The sequence below is a fragment of the Sus scrofa genome, chromosome 9 (assembly GCF_000003025.6).
Source record: "Sus scrofa isolate TJ Tabasco breed Duroc chromosome 9, Sscrofa11.1, whole genome shotgun sequence".
In the NCBI taxonomy this organism is placed as follows: domain Eukaryota; kingdom Metazoa; phylum Chordata; class Mammalia; order Artiodactyla; family Suidae; genus Sus; species Sus scrofa.
This window is the reverse complement of record NC_010451.4, coordinates 99,396,468-99,411,879: the sequence shown is the minus strand read 5'-3', so window position 1 is coordinate 99,411,879 and position 15,412 is coordinate 99,396,468. Positions and strand designations below refer to the sequence as shown.

General features: G+C 33.3%; 1 protein-coding gene across 3 annotated transcripts in view; it reads right to left on the bottom strand.

The window, feature by feature from the left end:
• Positions 1-15,412, bottom strand: part of SEMA3C (semaphorin 3C) — a 318,035-nt gene that overhangs the window by 20,804 nt on the left and 281,819 nt on the right. For all 3 annotated transcript variants that reach the window (XM_021063487.1, XM_013979789.2, XM_021063488.1), the window contains one exon: positions 2,819-2,907. In XM_021063487.1, coding sequence (XP_020919146.1) covers positions 2,819-2,907 — 89 coding nt within the window. The remainder of the gene's footprint in view (positions 1-2,818; positions 2,908-15,412) is intronic.

The following is a 15,412-nucleotide window of genomic DNA, read 5'->3' as shown; positions in this document are numbered from 1 at the left end:
ACTCTGCCTAAGACACTATTGTTCACCTGCCAAGTGTTACTATGCTAAGAAATATTAGCCTGAACCATACCCTTTAATTCTTTTCGTTGCAAACAAAGCAATATTGTTAGGTCAGGTCCTCTTTTGATAAGTGTGAATTAGTGAAAGAACCTAGAAATTTTCTGAAATAGTCATTCCTTTTGAAAGTCATTCTGTTCTTAACTTTACTTCTTAAATATTATTAGCTGCTTTTAAAGATTAAAATTTAGACTCGTGATAACTTGATGAAGACCTGTGAAGTTTTAGTTGAATAACTCAAGTGGGAACACATTCTCAAAATCAGTGAAACCCACAATTATTCTGCTTTCTGGAGTTGTGTGTTCCTAACAAATATTTAAAAGAGAAAATGGTGATATCTCTAAACACTAAATTACAACAAATCATGACATCTGTGTAGAAATACACACACATACAAAACAACTACAGCAGCTAATATGTACCTAGGCAACTACTAGTAGTTCTACCTCCAATTCAATTAAATTTAGGAAGTTGGACATATTTTCAGAAAATACTCTAAGAACTAAAAGAGTGGATGTGATATGCACTCTATAAAAGCAAAGTGCCTAGTTTTTAAAAGTTACATTGAGTTTTCTGCAGTGTATCAGTGTGACACTTAGCTAAGGAATTTCTTTTTCACTTTAAATGTATTATTTTCTCAAGTGCCCATCACAGTATATCATACACACCCAATTATTTTTACCTCACTTCAAAAAATGTGACACAAACACCATGCTGAAGATAGTAACTGTATTTGGTAACTGTCTCTCAATTTAGCCATATCAGTCACTAGCACACCCATCCGGAAGAAAGCTCAAAAATTTTTAGTCTCTTGGATTGATGTCCCCTCACATGCATTTTGACTGACTCTGTTTTTCCACTGGGAGTTTATTCTTTAGGATGATAACACCAGCATAACTCATATAACAGACTGTATGTAGTTCGCACATGATCAAAATAACGTACATTTTAAAAATCTTTTCATAGAAATATATTTGGGTTTGTGTCAAACACAATTAACATTTCCTGATTATTAAAAAATACTTCAGAATTAAAAAATGCAGTGCTATCATACAGCCTTTTTACTTTCTTCAAGAAAACTATTGAAAAATGTACTTTATATTATTTGGCTATACAAGTTGTCCCACAGAACTGAAGGAGAAAAAAATTATATATTTTATATTATATATTTATATCATATATTTATATATATTATATATTCATATTATATATAACATGATTTTGGTTAGTCCAGTGAAATAATCAATTTCTTTACAAAGCAAGGAATAGAAAAGGCATTTGAATGCACATAGCTAATATTTTATGAGCATAATTTTAATGTACTAATCACAAGGAAACTTACACCAAAGATACTCTAGCATTAAAAACCATAAACCTAATAAAATGTTGGGAAATCTGCCAGAATTCCTGAGATTCTGTATTTGATTTTTAAAATATTTCTTCATAGTTAACATGTATTAATATAATGTTAACACATTCTAAGTCCACTCAACTAAGCAAAGCAATTTATTGGACGAGCAATAGTCTGCTCCCAGGGGCTGTGAAGGGCTCCAGTATACCTGACTCTGTCTCCTCCAGAGTCAGACTCTTTTACTCCAGTATAGGCTGACTCTGGTCTTGTGGTGTCCACAGCCATTGTTTTTTAATTGGTTTAGTTAGAAATAGAAGTTTGTAGTAGGACTGATTCCATGCCAAAGTTTCTTGGCAATCCTTAGCTGAGTTTTACCCATCTTTTCAAATGCAGGTAAGAGGGGCCACTTGAACTACAATGACTTAGACTTAAAGGAGAGAAGGGTTTGCAGGACACCATGTACCTGCTCTCCAAGCTCACAGACACATAAAAAATGGTCACTCTTCCCAGAGTGGGTAGGATCTTGACTGAATTTTCCTCTATGTGCCTTTTTGTTGTTGTTGTTGTGTTTTTGTTTTCTTTTTATCCAAATTCAAAGACAAAGAGAATAATGCAATGCAATCTCAAGTTCAGACAGACAATGAAGTTTTAAGTTTTAAGAGACAATATTTGTTTTATTTTACTAGGGTGACATTTGAATTGAAGCAATAAAACAAGAGAAAGCAAAGCAGTTTTTCTTGAAGTTCCTGGCTAAATAAATATGAGAAAGTTTATCTAACAATCAATAATGTGGAAGTATTTGGTCTCTGTGGCTTGTGAAACAAATGATAAAAGCCCTTTCATGGTAAATCTTTTAGACCTTGACCACGAGAATTCATTTTTTAAAAATAACGATGACCAAAATTCTTTAAGTTGTGATGACAGCAAAAAGTTATGTTAAAACAACTTGAGTTCTCGTCGTGGCACAGTAGAAACGAATCCGACTAGGAACCATGAGGTTGTGGGTTCGATCCCTGGCCCCACTTGGTGGGTTGGGGATCCAGCATTGCCATGAGCTGTGGTGTGGGTCGCAGACTCGGCTCAGATCTGATGTCACTGTGGCTGTGGTGTAGGCTGGCGGCTACAGCTCCAATTAGACTCCTAACCTGGGAACTTCCACATGCTGCAGGTGTGGCCCTTAAAAAGACAAAAAAAAAAAAAAAAAAAAGATAACTTGAAATATGAAAAAATACTTCAGAAAAATATTTGTTCTATATTTCTCATTTTATCTGGTGTTCTTACCCTCAAAAATTTATAATATTAATTTATTTGATCTTTTATCCAATATTTTTTCCACGTGAGTGGATGTAAGTTCAAAGAATTCCATTCATCATTCATATGTCAAGACTAATTAATAGAATTAGTTCAAACCTTAAAGACTTCCAGCTCCTCAAGAATGAGCTCCCCACTGGAAGAGCTGTTAGTAGGAAGAACAACCACCTTCTGCACAGTACCTCGATCTAAATCAAAGAAAGAAACAATGAGTTGCAAGCAACAAAGACTTTTAGACATAATACTACTGGCTTCGAATTTAGAATACCATTTATGTTATTACTTAGTCATCAAGAAAAAGATTGTATATACTGAGCTATTGCCATTTGCAGTATTCTGATTTCATTCCAAATGTCAAATGTCAAATTGATATTATGTAAAAGTCAAAAGGAACTAACAGGAACATCTTATATTTTGCACAGATTTGGTACAGTCATAACTATGAGAGGAGAAAAGAATGTCCAAATGAAATCTGGCAATGCTGGATCCTTAACCCGCTGATTGAGGCCAGGGATCAAACTTACATCGTCACAGAGACAATGCTGGGTCCTTAGCCTACTAAGCCACAAGGAGAACTCCTCAAGTGTGCATTCTTAAAAGATTAATACATAACTTTAAGTTTGGCCCTTTAGAATATTACTTACTCCTCTAATCTAATATTATAAAGTGACACTTCCATGTTTTTGTTAACCCTGACACACAATGATTTGATTATCTGAGAAAAAAAGTGACTATAAATGATTTTTTATAATAATTGTATTATAAATTCTAGTACTAGAAACTGACATTTGATCATAGCTGTGAGAGAGTTTAGACATGGTAATAGGTTTCGCTCACATTTCAAAATAATTTTCAAAGCAGAAACGTAGTTGTGACTTTATTTCGGATGTAAACACCTATTCGTAGAATAATTCTATGGTTTTCACAGTTATCTTTATCAGTTGGGAAATGTTTCTTTGGATATTTTTAAAATATAGGTAAAATTTGAAATTAGATGCATCAAATAAGCTTGAGCGAGTAAAAAAATGTACCTGTATATCTCAATTTGAGATTCCCAAAAATAGAGATGTCCAAATAAACTGAATATATATGGCAAATATTATTTCAAGATTTTTAATTAAGATAGTTTCATATGTCATATAAGCATTTTCTAATCATGTCACTGTACCAATTACTTAAGTTTTATATTTAAAATAAACTAGTTGAGATTTAGCAATGTAGGGCTAAAGCAAATTTGTGAGTTATTTGAGAAAGTAAAAATATATTTACTCACCAACATACATTTTGCATTAAAATAATTAATGAGTTGCTTCATGAATATCATCACCACTCTTTTAAAGTGGGAGCATGTAACTGGGAATTTATAGTATGGACAGCTGCATTATCATCAACAGATGCTGAAACATCTTTTAATTATGTTGAGAAATGTCACTAAGAGATAACTTGAACTGAGATGTACAAGACTTCACAACTGAGAATTATTTAATGATAAATACCAATACAGTAAGTCTCAGATTTTAAGCTGGTCTCTATTCCAAAGGTAAGCATTACTCTGACATATAAGATCCCATTTCTTGTTTACAGTTTCTATTTTATGAACCTAACTGGAAGACTCAAAAATAATTCTTAATAAAAAAATAAACCCTACATTAAAATTTTACCAACTGAAAAATTAAAACCTACTAAATAATAATAAAAGTGTTTATACAAACTAGACCTAGAGATTTCGCCAAAACAGTCCTTGAATCTTGTGAGGATACAATATTTAAGCACCTGATCTTTTGAAGTTTCAAACTACACCCTGTAATATAAAATTCACTTCTTAAGCCATACTCAAAAATAAATAAAAATCCTAAAGATCTGCAGGCTCTAGGTTTAATTAAGAAGCTTGAAAATTTCTTTCTCTGATTAGCTTCTTTAGAATCAGCTCTGTACCAATATGTATTAATTTCTGGGAAGGTAATTAATGCAGGTATAAAATGGAAGTGAAAAAACATTTGCGGATATAATGCAGAGACATGTCATAACTGAAAATGGATGAATGTGATTGTAGGTGTTCCCCAGTTTCTATGAAAAATTCATCAAAATAAGCAAGGTAAACTTTTATGGGAATAAAATACACCAAAACCCCTAAACTTAAAGCCTTGAAATTAGAACATCTAAGGCAGGATTCTTGTGATTATATGTGTATATGGGGGGGGGGGGAAGGCGGTGGGGGATGTGTCCTTGGGGGGTGGGATATGTCTGTGGGTGTGTGGAAAATGTGTAAAACTATCTTTGTTTTAGGGCCTGTTATAAAGATCATACTTAAAAAAAAAAAATCACGACAGAGTTTTATGGTTCCCTTCTGAACCTTGCAAGGATCACTGCCATTCTACATACCAGCAATGACCTCTTTATTGAGTAGAGACTGAGTAGAAACTATAGGTAACCACAGTCCCCACAAAAACTGCATGCAAGGAAATCCTGATTACAGGAGTTTCCAAAGATAAGACTATCAGCTTTGAAAATAATTTAATTATGTATTCTCAAAGGAGAGTACTGGTTGCTTTTTACCTATGAGAACAATAATTTACATAATCACCAATTTTTCTGAAAGAATCCACAACAAGCATAATTTATTTATAAAATATCACACAATCAGCAGCTGTAAAAATGGGCACTAAAAAGATAATGCAAAACTTGCTTTTGACTCATTTGCAACAAAAGATAGAATATCATTTATTTATTGCTTGTTTTCCTATTTTAGTTATTTTTTTGTTCTGGTAGATGTCCCTCTAAAGACCATTAAAAGGTAAAAATGAATATTTCCATCAAGTAAAACATCAACTTATCTGAAATTCTTACAAAGATAATAAGCAAATTTAAATATTGGTAACATTTCCTCACAATCAAGTTTAAATAAAACCACAGAAATGAAAGCTCCTCATAGTAAACAAATATTTATTGGATGCTCGATATGTGCTTGAATCTATGATAAAAATACATTATTTCAAGGAAATGAATATACATTTTAATCCTTTTATTTTCCACATTTAGACTTGAATTTGTACTTTATGAGGTAGCATTTCTCAAGAATTCTTCATTACTCTGGTTCAGTTTTCATGTGTGTCACAAAAGAACATATTTGTTCTCATTCCACATATTGAAGCTTTTATATCTGTAAATTAGTCATTAAAGTTTGTGAATTCAAATATAAATGGAATATCTTTAAATTTTTCTGAGACTCACTATTCACAATTGTTAATTCAGGTTTTATGAGACATTGAACTTATACAATTTAAAGGGGACTTCTTTAAAAATAATAATACAAAAACAGAAAACAGTTGTTTGTATCTTTTCTAAACTTATAAATGAGGAATTCTAAAGTTTATGGTTAAATCCTCCTCTGATAATTAATCTAGTGTCTTAAAAAAAAGAAAGTTTCTATAAAATGGGCAATGATATATTCCTTAAATTGAAGAATTTCTAATTATCCAATATAATCTCACTTATATCTTACCACCACAATTTTATCATCCAAAATCAGTCTTTGAACAAGTCAACGAAAGGCTAGAAAATATCTTCTTTAGTTGAATGTAAATAGCGCTACCACCTTGTTTATTTTATTCAATAGCCTTTCTTCTACAGCTGTCAAGAATAATACTATACTCAATTTATTTTTCACATCTCTCCAAGTATATACCCGTATACCTTCCATACTTTGTTTCTCTTGTCTAAGAATGGGCACTCCCTGTTCAAGTATATCCTATCCAAATTCAAAATCATCTTTTTATCCTACCTTTTTCTGGACACCCTGCAGTTTGGCATTATCCTGTTTAAAATGTGGTGCTCAGAATTATACATGACTATGCAGTTGCTTTATCAGGATGCAGATCTTGCTGCTATTTAAAAGACACAGCAGTATTTTAGTTGGTTGACTAAGAGTCTTATAGTTGACTAACAACTTAAGTGATTGGTCAATATTTCTAGTACTTGGAGACTCAGAAATAAATATCCCAACTTTAGTGTATACCATTTACAAAGCTCCACTCTAGATGTCTCTGTATTTCTGCTCTTGTTATAAACTCCCCGACTTCCATAATTTCCAGTTCAGATTCTTAAGAGACAGATTTAATTTGGTCTAATTTAGTCCTGATGAAGGCACACTGTAAACCAATGCTTGGTAGATAAATCAACTGTCAAGTGCTTATGTGTCATTTCAATCAATTGTGGTACTGGGAAGGACAATATATATGAGATCCCCATGGCTACTTCCTAAGCAGGCCCATATTAATGTGATAATTTCTCTCAAAAATGCAGTCATGGTAGATAACTTTGGTTTATTTTTAACACATATTCACAAAGCATCTGTTCCACATATAGAAAATACTTGTGAGGTATACTTGGGCTGCATCATTCATAGTAAGTACATAAATGGACTTGGGTTGTCTTCCATCCATTTTCACTCATTGGTTCAATAAGAAATTATTCAGTACCTTCAGTATGTCATGTACTAAAACCAGTACAAATGCAAAGATAAATGGCATGGCACTCAAGAGTTCACAACCTAGAATTTATGGTTTCTTGAATAGTGTGTTCCCACTAAAATGTTAGTCATTGAAAAAGAGGCATTCTAGAATGTCCATAAAATTCCCAATCATTTATGTCTATTCAAATCCATCTCTGAATCTTTTAGTTTGAAGATGATGCTATAGTTGTCAAAAGTCTTCCTTCTGGTGGTGGTGAGAATGCATCCCTTGAATGTATACAACATAAATTCCTTTTGTTTTTCCTCAGAATTGGGGAACAGTTTTTATTTCCTTGGGAAAAGCACCATGCCTACAATATAGTTACAGTGAAGCAGAGTATCTTCATTTTCTCTTTGTGCCTCTGTCTGCTTGTTTGTAAATATAAATAATCATTTTAACTTTTGTAATGGATATCAGTTACTAAGGTCTACCCAGAATCACTTCCCCCTATTTTGGTAATAACACCCTGAGACATCTTTTGGAAACAATACCTCTCTCATTCTCAGTCCACGTGTTTAAGGAATGGCGTATCTCTCTTTCAGCTCCAGGGAGATGCCTGTGCAATCAGAACAGCCCTTTACCCCTATGATTCATGCAAGAGTGGGCAGAGAAACAAGTCAAGGCCTAGCCCTCCCTGGGAGCTAGATAGGTGGGAGACTTTCTGAGACCAGGACTGTTAAAAACTTATAAATCTGGAGGTGCTGAGGTCATCTCTGCTACTATATGTAGAGACTGCATTTGAGAATAAACAATAAAAAGGAAAGCAGAGATGAAAGATGGTGAGAGAAATTCCTGACAACACCACTTTAGCACAAATTCAGCTATATCTAAAACTTCTTCCTGCATTTCCCAGTTGAACACACACACAAAATAATAATAATAATGATGATGATTGTTATTATTTTCTTTTTAGGGCCACACCTGCAGGATGTGGAAGTTTCCGAGTTAGGGATGGAATCAGAGCAGCCACTGCTAGCCTACCCCACAGCCACAGCAATGCAAGATCCAAGCCACATCTGTGACTTATGCCTCACCTTGAGGCAATGTTAGATCTTAACTAGTAAAAGAGGCCAGGGATTGAACCTGCATCCTCAAGGAGACTATGTCAGGTTCTTAACCTGCTGAGCCACAGTGGGAACTCCACAAAATTATTATTTTTTAACCAATTTGATTGAAATATATGGTCACTCAGTTAAAAGAACTCTCCCTAATAAATCTAAATGAATAATATTTGGAAATTGCTTAGTATGATGTATGGTACACAGTACACCTTCTTTAAGTGCAAATTATTTTCTATTTGTAGCTTGGCCACTTACTATGCTTTTGACATTATTGGAGTCATCATTTTTTTGTGAACTACAATTTTCTCATCTACTATATATATATATTAAAGTATTGTGACATAAATTAAGACAAATCTTACAAATGATTTACATGCTGTAAACCTATATACAAAGATACCACAATACACTCACCGACCCATATTAGTGATTTTAATTTTCTTTTATATCATTGAATCTTTAAGGAAAATTCCCCAAACTTCTTCCTGCATTACTTACACCACCTAGGACTGTCTTCTTTCTGATATAAGAGATCATAACAATATTACCCTTAAATCTTTACACTGTCTCCAGATAAGAGAATAGTTTGCATTTACAGCACAGTATAAAAAGTAATCAAATATAACTCATTAGAGTAGCACTACGAATATCCACCTGTTGAGTCTCATCTAACTAATCCTTAGAGAGTCTCCCTAGAAATTGCTCTGCCAAACTGCTTGCTACTGGGCTCTGCCAAACTGTCTTCATGCCTGGAGATTTGGAAGAACACTGTCTCCTTAATCAGATTTGTTGAGTCCCTTACACCTGGTTATTATTCTGTAAAAACATTCTAGTCAGGGTTGCCGTCATGGATGTCAGACTTTTCAGTCACACACATTTCTGCAGTTAGAAGGGTTCATGTTTAGTTTAATGCTCTGCTGTCACCTTAGTGAAATTATTAATAATTTTAAATGAGACCATGAATTTTCATTTTGTACCAGACCCTGCAAACTTTGTAGCCCATCTCATTCACCCTAGTGTCTGTAAATGTCAATCTAAGCAGCTCTAAGCATGACTTCAGAGGTAGAATATTGTGGGAAAATCAGTTCTAGTATTTGTTAATTAACATTACTATTATCAAAGATAAAATCACTGTATTTGTTAAATAATAATACTTCCTTTATTATATTTTTCTGCACCAATTTGTTTATTAAAATTAAGACATAGCTGTTCCCTTGTGGTGCAATGGGTTAAGGATCCAGCATTGCCACAACTGTGGCTCAGATCACAACTGTGGCATGGCTTTGATCCCTGGCCTGGGAACTTCCGTATGTCATGGGGATGGCCAGAAAAAAGAAATTAAATACACTTTAAAGCCAAAAACAGAAATATGAAAGCTTTCTTTGGCAAATAAAATCATTATAGATAAAATAGGGAAGAATGACCAGACATCTTACATTGTTAGTTTCTATAATTAGATCTTTACCAATTGGCTGCCTTAGTTCATGTTGGTTAAAACATATATTCATAATAGATTTCTTTTTCCTGTTAGGCTATCAAACTGCTGCTAGATTCTTTTAATAGTATTTTTAAAAATTTATGTATAACATTGAATTGTAAGTTTATAAAAATCTTTATTAGTAGTTTACTAAATACACTTTTAAGAAGGGGCAATTCTATTCATGTATGCCCTTCCACCCCAGTAATATGTTCTATTATACAAATAGTTTCTCCAGGTGTGGTATTCAGTTCACCTCACTCAAAAACTACGGAGTCTCCTAAAAATTTAGATGTTGGTTCCTATGTTAGATCACAGATTTATGATTTTTGGAAGAGCTAATTTTAAATAAGCTTTACAAAGTAAATACATATGTATGCTCAAATATCTGAAAATTACAGGTTAACAATACAATTATTTCTAAAATAATTTATTAGTAGCTGTATTTGTCACAGAAGAAGGTACTACAATCATTTTAAAAATATTGGTTGATTTTTAATTTTCTTTCTGCTTAATTTTCGCTAAGATAACATATTTACTACTAATACATAATATCAATAATTTATTTGTAATGTGCTAAAACGCTCTGTGGTAGTCCCCAAGCAAAATTATAAGAAAAAGTTTAAAATATTTTGAAAATCAAGGTGTATATATACAAATTTATATATAAAAGTGTATACATATTTTAAAAGTATGTATATAAAGTGTATATACATGAAATTACAAAAATACCACTTTATCTTTACACATTAAAATAATGTTAAGCCCAGAGTTGCCGTAGATATGAAGAAATAGGTGTTTTCATACACTTTTGGTAAAGATGCATTTTGAAAAATCATCCTGGAGGGCAATATAGCAGTTGGTCATGAGGCAGTAACTAACACTAGAATATCCTTGCAGGGAAAAAAAAACTATAAAACTAGCTGAATTATATGGCATTTCTTTGTAGGTAATGGATAACAGACAGTACAATATTAAAAGGAGAAAAAATTCACAAGATAGTGTTCATGAATACCTCATTTTCTGCCTGGGAACAACTTCTCAACAGTTGCAGAGAGCAGGTATCCATATAGTGCAGAGAAAGCAGTTGTGAGAATCTGGTGCAGCAGAATAAAATTAATTCTGTGGCACACAGTATTAGAAACAGAGAGCTGTCCAGAAAAGGCCTTCCAGAAGTCTATATGGAACTCTTTTGTGGGTCTGTGGCTGATTCCTATCAGATGAGAATACCCAAGGCTTAGCAGATTATAGCTCCTATTGGGAGTATGAACAGCTAAATTACAGGTAGAGCAGTTCTGGAGAAGAGCAATGCTAGATTAAACTGGAGCTCTGGCCCTATCAGAGTAGACAGATCACACTAACACTTTCTCAAAACTTGTTAAACTCCTGGCATCCAGCTGACTCAAAAAGGCTGAGCCTGTAAGAGTGAATGTCACTTTCTAGAGTTAAGACCTACTTTAGGCTGGCCCTAACAATTTGTAACCAAAATCTGACAAGTCATATTGGGAGTTTGAGTCTTACTAAATTAGAGAGACATACCTTGAGCACAAGAATTTTAACAGAGAGTAAAGCAAGTCTAAACAAATACAAGATGATTGGCTAATAAGTGACCACTTGAACCTAAAGCCAAGATATTATCTATAATGTCCATTATCAACAACAACCAAAATGATTATACATCGAGAGAGAGAAAATGAATGAATGAATAAAACAGTAGTGGTTAGTCTTCAAGAAGAAAATGAAGTTAAAATTATCCGGATGTTAGCAAAAGCTTTAAAGCAGTTGTTATATTTTTATAATTATACATCATAATTACATTCCAAAAATTAAAAGATAATTCAGAAATGAAAGGAAGGTATGGTTCTAAAAAATGAACAGATAAGAACAGCTCAGCAGAGAAATAAAAGCTATAAAAAGTCAAATGGATAATTTAGAACTAAACTACCATAACTAAAACAAATTCTATAGATTTAATATCAGATCTGGGTTGAAAGAAGAAAGTAAATGAACTTGAAGATTAGAAATTGCCCAGTTGTAAGAACATAGAGAAAAAATAATTGAAGGAAATGAAGAGAGTTTTGGGGCATGTATGACATTATCAAATGATATATGTTTAATTATAATTCTGAAAGGATAATAAAGAGAAACTGGGGAAGAAAAAATATATGAAGAAATGATGGATGAAACATTTCCAAGTTTAATTCAAAATATATTGTAGATCTAGGAATTCAGTAAAACCCTAGCTAGAATAAAAGAGCCATACACAGGCCCATTATATTTAAAGTGCTAAAAAAAATTATAGAAATAAAACTTTGAAAGCAGCCAGAGAAAAAAGACAAGTATGAGAACAAGGAATATAATTACTTCTGACTTTTTATTGGAAACAATGGCGCCAAAGATAATGGATGACCTTTTTTAAATACTGAAAGTAAAAAAAAGGTGTTAACTTTTATGTCCAGTGAAAATGTTCTTTAAAAACTAAGAAAAAATCAGGAGTTCCTGTCGTGGTTCAGTGGTTAACAAATCTGACTAGGAACCATGAGGTTGAGGGTTCGATCCCTGGCCTCGGTCAGTGGGTTGGGGATCCAGCAATGCCATGAGCTGTGGTGTAAGTCGCAGATGGGGCTCAGATACCGCGTTGCTGTGACTCTGGTATAGGCCAGCAGCTACAGCTCCCATTGGACCCCTAGCCTGGGAATCTCCACATGTCGCGGGTGTGGCCCTAGAAAAGGCAAAAAAAAAAAAAAAAGATAAAAACTAAGATAAAATCAATCCTTTTAAGATAAATAAAACCTGGGAAATTATTTTTTGGCCACACCCAAGACATGTGGAAGTTCCTGGGCCATGGATGGAACTGGAGCCACAGCACTGACAACACCAAATTCTTAACTGCTAGACCACTAGTAAACTGTAGAGCTGGGAAATTCTGTTGCCTCTAGACTCCCTACATTTGAAGAAATGCTACAGGATGTCCTGCAGTATGAATGGAAATACTATAGAAGGAAACACAGGTTTACAGGAAGAATAAAGAAAACCATTTATGACCTCTTTCCATTAGGGCTGATTGGTTTGTATAGGCTTGGAACATGTGGGTGTTTCTGCAGCCATTTGCAAAAATAAGAAAAAGTTGACATATGAACAAAGCTGATCCCCGGTCCCTGCTAATGAAGACAAAGCTGAAAATTCCAAAGAAAAAAGATGGTGCCCCTGTCAAGCTACATCTAAAAACCGCTCTGCAACTGCAGTTTTCAGTTTTGTGAACCATTAAGCTTGTAATAAAACATAAAAGATAATATTTCTGAGACTCCTAAATGACATTAAAATGATCCTTGTTTCCCTCTCCCCCCCAAAAGTCTAACAGAGCTATTTGTGACATCTTACAGAATGAAAAAATAATTAGTATTTATGGTATAATCCCTCTATATGAGTAGAGAATTGCATTATTTTTAACATGGGCTCATTACCTTTTTTTCTGCAGAACCAAATTTCAAAAGTGTTTTTGTTTGTTTGTTTTGATTGCTTTGGTGGTTTTTTTAAACTACTTTGGTCACAAACTCTGACCTTCACTTACTGAAGCTTATTTATGGTCTTTATGTATTATAATTGGTTTGAAGATTTCTATGTTTCACTGTGGAAAAAGTACTATATTTCACAGGATGTGATTCAAAGTTCTACAAACCATTTTACCTAATATATATGCACGCATTACTTTTCCTTTTCATATGCTTCTGAAATACATTTGGCTTCAAATTAGAGAATATAACTGGATTGCTTTTTTTTTGTTTTCTACTTTCTTCATCAAAAAAATAAACATTTAGGAAGTTCCCTTGTGGCACAGTGGGTTAAGGATCCAGTGTTGTCACAGCTATGGCACAAGTTGCAAGTATGGCTTAGGTTCAGTCCCCGGTCCTGTATCTTCCACATGCCGTGGGTGCAGGCAAAAAAAAAAAAAAAAAATCCCAAAAAACTCAAGCAATTAAAAAATGATAATTGAAGACATGTAGCAGATGTAGTTAAGTAAAGCTACAGGCTGAAATCAAGTTCTTGTTATTACTAAAGTGATAAAGTAGAATCTAAGTATTTAAAAGTAAACCTACTAAGGCTTTTGTACTAATTCAGGACACTGCTATTGTGTTTGCCTAACTTCAGTTACATCAGAAGGAATACAACCAATTAGTAGTGTTTCATCATATGCTGAATGTTGAGTACAAGTGTAACTGCACTCTACGATGGTTCTTTTTTTTGCAATTAGATCTCAGGAGTAGATAAGAATTGCTCATTAACAGCCCAGTTAATAGCAGTTCTTATACCACTACTGAAAAAAATAAATACACCTGCTTCCCCAAACCTGCCAAAGTGTCCTCTATTTCCATTGTATCCAGTCTGGTTTTATACTTGAAAATGGTATAAACTTGAGCAAAACCTGCCTCCTGTGATCCTTTTTATTTCTCTATAAAGTGTAGATACAGTATTTGCTTTACATACCTGACAAGGCTGTTCAAGATCAAAGGCAAAAGTCTATGCGTGAACCTTCCTTGTAAACTCTACAGAGTATAATTTTACCCTTAGTGGTGTGAAACTGTCCTTTATTCTCACTCTCTTCCTGTTACATAAATTGCTTACTGTTCTTATACACCAGTGCTTTACTTTTATCTATGTTTCTAAACAAACTCTCTCATATATTACAGGCAGATTCATCTGTGATCTAACATTAAAGTTTTTTTTTTTTCCTCTCGGCTTTTCCTAGTACAATGTACTCAAACTGAAGTAATACTATAAAATAATTATGTACCTATTATTCATTGCTTGTCTTGTCTCACAAGAATATGAACTTTATGAAAGGAAAGACATTTGTATATTTTGTTTACTGCTTAATTCTAGTGAATAGGAATCTAGTATTAAATCTAGTATCAGGATTTGCAACAGAAATTCAAAAATATTTGTGTATAAACACACATAAATATATTTATATTCACAGAGAGGCATGATTGATTTCACTAAATATATATCTACTACATAGATACATGCATATATGTACCTACTGAATGCTTACTAACTTCTAGGCAGTACACTTAAAGTTTTATATACATCATCTCATTTAATCTTTAAAATACATCCATAAAGTAGGTACAATAAAGAAAATCAGGCCTAGAGATGTTACACAATAATTTTCTCTAGATCATAAAACTGTTAGAGAGCAAGATTTAAACATAGGTCCTTTGAAGTTAAAGCATGTTCTCTAACTCTTAACCTAGAATTTTTCCACAGATAAATTATAGCCATTCTAACAAGTTATTCTGTATTTAACAAGGTTTTGGAGAAATCCAGATTAAAATTAGAATTAGCCATTATGAGGAAAATCTCTGGAAATTTTAATTTACCATTTCACACTGCCATATGTAGACCTTAGATTTTATAGGTAAACACACACATGGTTGTATCCATTACTGATTTGGAAAGTTTTGGAGTTACACATACAGATAAGTTAATTGAGAAGTAGGGCAAAATTTTAAGGCCAATGATTGTTTTACTAAATTGGCAATTATATAAGGAGTGACTAAATTATATGCTTTGGCTTAGTTGAGGCTTACCAAAAAAACCCCAGAAAATAGCAAAATGTGCCATTTAAAAATTTTGACTTAGT